Here is a 6594-nt window from a genome sequence, read left to right as displayed (position 1 = left end):
GGTGAAAATGAGTCAAACTTCAGCTATGCAATATGCATTTGACTCTTTGTATATGTATAAAAAGTAGCAATAGGTGATAACATCCAATTAGGCTGAGCAATAAACCCCAAATGATGAACCTCGTCAATATTTTTCACTCTGCTAATTGACCGTGTTCGCTAACATGGTTCGCCATCTGCCCTTTTGTTTAGTCTTTAGAAAAATCACCAGAAGATGGATTCTGACCATCCTTGCCCTTTTGCTTTAGAAGCCTAGATAGAAGGAATGACCTGAATTTGCAATGGCCACCGTTTCCATCCTATTGGGTACATCCATAACAGAAGCAGTATGCTAATACAATAAAAAGGCCATATCCATCTGAAAGACATGAAGACATTCTAACTGCATGTTTTATGTCAACAAATGAGCTATGTGAATTCATTCACCACTTGCCACGAGTTCCTTAAGTCAGGAATTGTTTACTTTAAGTTCTGAAAAAGCTCCGGAAGATGGGCATTAGTCAGCTTGGTCCTCTTAGTGATTTCATTTTTCTTCTTCTTAGGTTTAGGCTTGGATGAAATGCCTTCCATTTGCGCTGCACTCCTCCTCTTTGCAGTGTTGGTAGCAGGCTTCATTCCATTTTTTTGTAGATCCCTCTCTATGTCAATCATATCACGAGGCAATTCAATCCCCCGAAAAAGCTGCTTTAGGTCATCATCCACCTTAATGGGCACTTTAGGATCGTTCGGGTAGGCAATGTCCTCTTGAGAGTCAAAGTTGGATAACAGCCAAATCTCCCTTGCAGCTTTCAAAGCCTAGAAACCAATAACTTTATAATGTCTTCTTCCAAGAGAAACCAATTATTTAACTAAATTTTGACTCTTCACTACCTCTAAAAACAATCACCTCTCACCACAAGTCATCTGAGTATTAGATGTTACAGATCAAATTTGTCAAGTAGTTCTATTCTTAGCATATTTCAAATTTTCAATAAAAACATACTAAAGCAGTTCACTCTTGTATTAATATCTCAGTATCATGTAAACCTCTATGCAGCAGAGATACAAAGAGAATGGTCTATCAAAGAAAAAGAAAAAGACAGGGACAAAACAAAATAAGGCAAGTGAAGGAGACAGAAAGACTAAAAACTGTGAAAGTGTGAACTGTGAACTGTATTTGAACACTCCACCTTTCAACCATGCCATCACTTTCAAATTAAGATACTCAAAATTTGAAGTATGAAAAGTAGACAAAACTTTTGAACCTATTTAGACCTAGCATAACTTCATGTAGGATTTAAGGTTTGTGTAAATTAGAAAGAATGTTACTTTGAATAACTTCTTAGCTTTTTCATGACATCCATAATATGAACCTGCCTTGCATGAAAAATCCAAACTTTCAAGTATAATTTTAAAATAAATGAAGAAACAAATGAGACAAACTATTTAGAATGTGCTTGAAAGCACAAATAAAGGGTCCAAAATACACTTGGACTTACCCTTTTTCTTGAAGGAGCTAAGACCACAAGTAGGCATAACTAGTTTTTAAACTAATTTTTACTTATACTGTTTTCTTTGTCCCCTGAAATATTTGATTTTTATATTCATCCATGGTATTGCCAATAACATTTGATTAGTTGAGCTTCTGTCATACTGATTCGTGATTTTAGCACACATGACTCTTCCAAAAATTAACTATGCACATGAAGAAATCAAATCTGTAAGATATCAATAGTTGCTCAAAGAGCCCAAGGCAATGTGAGAGTTGAACATATATATCTATAATCAAAATTCCACCAATGTTACCGAAAAATGAATGCCAAGAAATTTTCAGTTTCATGCAAAACAATTAACTAAAAGAAATAATTTACCTGCAAGTCTTCCATCACATTTGGGTAAGAATCTTTTAGGTCAACCACAGCAATGCCCTCTGGAAACTTACGTACCAGGAAAAGCAGCTGATTTTTGTCCCTAACGGCATGCTTCGACTATAGACCAAAAGCAATGTCAATGTCACAAACCAAACTAGGAGCATAAAAATGAACACATAAAGGTGTACTTACAGTACACATATATGCCTCCATAAAAGTTACCTTGTAAGAGAATCTTTCCCCATCATATTTTACTTTTGGGTTTTTCCTCATACTCTCGAAAACATCTTTATTAGCCCTCATGTCCACGTAACACGCTTCATTTATTTGCTCTATCGTTAAAGCCTTCCGGGTCTGTAAAGCAAACACTAAGCATCAATGACACTCACTAGCTACAATTCAGAATGATCGTCAGGAACAAAATAACTTACAGAAGGCTAAAAGCAAAGCATATATTATACATCATGCTTTTCCTAATCAGCAACATAATATTAATATTAAACCTTTTGTTTATCTTATATAGAAACCACAGGTATAGGTTCTGAGTATAACCCACTTGTATACTCATTACTCAGAGACTACAAATTAAGTTAGAACAACTCCATGCCAATTAATCCACGCCCTCGATAATAAACACTCATAAACCATAACACAAGGATTTGTGATAATGGAATGGAAGAATTATTATATTATATATACCTCAAATAGGAGATCAATAACACGCTTCATCTGAGCCCCAACAGGGGCTTTGCGTATGCTATTAACATGCTGGAGCCTTTCGGTATCGTTAGAGAATTTAATAGGAGCTGAAGTTCTTCCATTTTGTGAAGCAGGGGCACTCTTCTCTGGCTGCCTCTTAAACCTGTTTTGCTTTTCCTGAAACGCCATCTGACATAAACAAAAAAACAAGAATCGCAGCACAAGGATTTACTCTCAGATTTGCAAATCGATCAACACCGCTAATATTTGTATCTATTCTTCTTTTCCTATTATTTGGGGAAAATACATAATCGGTGTATATCTTATTGTTTCTCGATCCAAATTGGAAAACGAATCGAAGAGGTGGTTTTGAATTTCGTAAAGTAAAAAAGGAAGATTGAAAAGATGCAGCAATCGGGGAATATGTGATCGCAGCGAATTAAATGGAATTGTGAGGGAGAAAGAGAAGATGACCGTGACAGACAGGTATTTCTCCTCCAGAGGGCAGAAGGAGACTACTTTTTATTTCGGCACATGCGCAGCGTACGCACCGTCATACCCCTACACTACCATGTTAAATACGGTTTTGATTTTTGAATATTGAAGGATTTCTTTTTCTTTTTTTTGGTAAAAAAGATGGCCAAGAGCCAATTGAAGGTTTTTATTTAAAAGCGTAGTATTTAATATTATTAATTACTAATTAGTGTATCAATTAGCATGGATTCGTGATTATTAATGGGAAATTAGTTATATATTTTTTAAAAAGATTGAATTCAAGGAATTAAAAAATTACTAAAATATATTTTTCATTATCATAAATGTAATAATATTTAAAATCTCTTTTTCCAAAAAATATAATAATTGTTTTGTCCCTGACAAAATCAATAGGCCATGTTTCACATCTCGTATTCCTACTAGAAATTAGAATCAAACTAACTTCTATCCTTTTTATCTTTTAAAAATGTGTCATCGAGTCGATTGGTGCACACGGGAAGCGGACAATCGATTGACCTAACCCAATGTTCAATTACGAGATTTTTAACTGTATCAACTTAAATATACACTACTAGAGCTGAAATTATCGACACTTCTTACGCCAAGGAACTCAAATACATTATGTGTGACTCCTGGACTGATTTAATGAGTCATTTGCAGTTTTACAGTTGGCGAGAGACGGGTAACGAACAAATATCACTAGAGAAAGATGAAAAAGACTTTGAAAAGAGTTAAAGAATACTGAAATTATTGTATTCCATAATTAGATGTTAAATTCTTATATTTGTCAAAAGATGTCTTCATTAATCAAAAACAAAAGTTGAGAATTCGAAGACGATCAGATACCATCTTAATCTCAACTATAAATAATGCTATTCATCATTTAGTGGATGTTATTTTTAAAACTCCACTTGCACCCGAGTATATCCAAACTTATAATTTTTAATATAGATTTCCAAAAAAAATTGCGGGTTAAAGAACTACAAAAAAACCACCACAAATTTTTTATCCCTTTCTTCATATTCTTCAAATCCCATTAAACCATAAGCCCAACAAATCCCAGAAATAATCACAACCACCTTCCTCATCCCTGTCATCGCCACCTTCATCGTTATGAGGTCACAAACCCACACCCAAACAGCAACCCCCCTCACTATTGTGCGTGCCATCACCACCATAGCCCCGACCATTGCGACACCAATCACCCTACTCCATCTTCTCCGCATCGCACACAGGCACCGGCACCTGAACCACCTCCTCCAACCTGCATGTGTCGCACCAACTAGCACCATCACCATGTGCAGGAGCCACCCTCCATGTTGTCACCGCGTGCTGCCAACCCCGACCCCAACCCCTGAGCACGCGTGTTTGTTCTGGCTCTTCGAGTTCTTCTCAACCACAAAGCTATGAAGCACCAACATCGACACGGACATCGGATACGACACGAACATGGACACGTGGACACCTGTAATGTCCAAAATATAGAACGTAGTACAGGTGTCGTGTCGGTGTCAGACACTGTCACGGACGCGTGTCGGACACCAAACACGACAAGAGACTGGAGTGTCCGTGCTTCATAGTCACAAAGGCTCTGCGTGCGTCTCCCTTGCACCACCCTTCTTCTTTTTCCTTTTTATTGTTTTGTTTTGTCATGCTCTGTGTGTGTTCCTTCTAGCTTCTTGCTATGGTTAAGAGTTTCGAAAAAGATGAAGTAGGTCAGAGAATAAGCGTTCAAAAAATATTGTGGTTTTTTTTAGGGGGTTTTAACCCAGTAAGAAGAGAGTAATTATGAGACCAACTAGGAAGTGACATGTAAAAATGAGAGAGTAATACCTAAATATGAAAATCAATTGAGCTTAATTCTAGATCAAAAAATAATAATTTTTTATTTTATGAGAATAAAAAAATTATCAAAAATTTTACATGAATAAATTCTGGATATTTTTTATATTTATGAAAAATAAATACATATTTTAGCCTTAAAAGATTATAAAATATTGTTAGATTAAAATGAGGTAATATATTGAGAAATGTAATTTTTTTTCTAAGTAATATTGGCATTTCCTTTCCATTATTGCTTTGTTTACTGAATTTGTTGAGCTTAAAAAGATTGCCCATTGTAAAATGAGAGTATGAGACTAATAGTTAATATTATTTTTGGTTATTTATATAGGAAACAAAAGATAACATTTTTTTATCATAATTATAAAAAATATAAGATTATTTTTAAGTGTATTAATTGTCAAATTTATTTTTTATCATTAACTATTTGTGAGATCTATTAATAATATAAATATGTTTTCAATAAAAATGAATGTATTTATTGATTTATTAATAAAAAAATTATAATCATAAGTTGGAAAAAATATTTTTTGAAAAATAAACACCATTTAAATCATTTAATGTCATAAATAATTTTAAATAAAATAATGGCGTTACAAATTAAAATTAATTAATTAATTTAATTATTTTTGTTGATGTTAGTGAATTAAATATTTCTTTTTTATTAGAGGGGAGGTAATATATCATATATATATATATATATATATATATATATATTTTTATTTTTTTTTATGAGCATGGTGGGTCAACTTATAAATAGACCATTTTATAACCTACCAGCTTATCATGGTGATTCAACTTTTTTGGCCTAACCTTTTTTGAATAAGATAGATTATATTTCTCAATCTAATTCTTCTGTCAAATCAACCCGTCATGTCCTATTTAGGACAAATTGAAAGTAAGTCATAATAAATTGTCTCCCTTTATCACCTCAAGTATACAAATTTAATGCTAGTATAAATTTATTTAAAACACATTATTTGTAAATTGAAAAGTGAAAAGAAATGAAAAAAAAAAACTGAAACATACGTGAGAGATTAACACTCGTAATCAATGGTTAGAAGAAAAAAAAGAGGAAAAAATTTCCTGCCATTAATTAACATGTGTCCAAAGTTATTCTCAAATTTAAAAAAATATATATAGAAAATAAAAAGATATCTTATGTCCTAAATAGTATAATAGATATATAAAACTTTAGTTTTAACCATAAAATCAAATAGACATGGTTCATCCCCAATTAGGACAGGTTGAAAATGGATCATAACAAATTGACTCACTCTATCACCTCTGATACCGGATTTAATGCTTAGTTCACCTCCATTAATTACCTTCCTTTAATTTAACAATCACTAATCTCCCAATGTCTGAAACCATTCGACCATTCTTGACACAAACATGCATGTTGAGTATGAGAAATGCTTAACATAATCTGACCTGTAATAATTACTTGAAGAGATTACAAAATGACGATATAAAACCACTAAACATTTCACTTAATTTTTCACATAATTTTCTATGTTACTTCCTTTGTACTAAAATATAATATAAAAAAATCTGAATAATAGACTAAATATAAACAAATTTTAACCAACTATTCCTCATTTAATGATACTATCCCAAGATACTTTAATTTTACTAAAGTTTTCCATCCTTCAACTTTTTTTTGTCTTGTACAATTAAACATAAAAGATATTTTAAGAAATAAATTA

The 6594-nt window shown here is 32.9% G+C and overlaps 1 protein-coding gene across 2 annotated transcripts; it reads right to left on the bottom strand.

Moving 5' to 3' along the window:
- On the bottom strand, positions 1-3109 carry LOC100792075 (transcription initiation factor IIE subunit beta). 2 transcript variants are annotated; one of them, XM_006573704.3, is made up of 5 exons: positions 3023-3109; positions 2549-2737; positions 2072-2203; positions 1850-1966; positions 1-794 (listed from the first exon to the last, which is right to left on the bottom strand). In XM_006573704.3, exons 2-5 carry the CDS (start codon positions 2735-2737, stop codon positions 459-461), a joined length of 774 nt encoding a protein of 257 aa, XP_006573767.1. In that variant the 5' UTR covers positions 3023-3109; the 3' UTR covers positions 1-458. The 2 variants fall into 2 exon arrangements, with proteins under 2 accessions (XP_006573767.1, XP_003517461.1); XM_003517413.4 differs by having other exon boundaries at positions 3033-3091.
- Between the last annotated feature and the right edge of the window lie 3485 nt (positions 3110-6594).

This window comes from Glycine max, chromosome 1 (assembly GCF_000004515.6).
Source record: "Glycine max cultivar Williams 82 chromosome 1, Glycine_max_v4.0, whole genome shotgun sequence".
Lineage (NCBI taxonomy): Eukaryota > Viridiplantae > Streptophyta > Magnoliopsida > Fabales > Fabaceae > Glycine > Glycine max.
Note: the sequence above shows the minus strand (reverse complement) of the source record. Positions and strands in the feature narration are given on the sequence as shown.

Bases quoted from the DNA above. Each gene is read 5' to 3' on its own strand.
- LOC100792075 (XM_006573704.3), bottom strand. From the start codon at position 2,737: ATGGCGTTTCAGGAAAAGCAAAACAGGTTTAAGAGGCAGCCAGAGAAG. The intron at 2,204-2,548 runs GTATATATAATA...TTTGCTTTACAG, and splicing joins TTATTGATCTCCTATTTGAG to ACCCGGAAGGCTTTAACGAT. The intron at 795-1,849 runs GTAAATTATTTC...ATTGGTTTCTAG, and splicing joins ATGTGATGGAAGACTTGCAG to GCTTTGAAAGCTGCAAGGGA.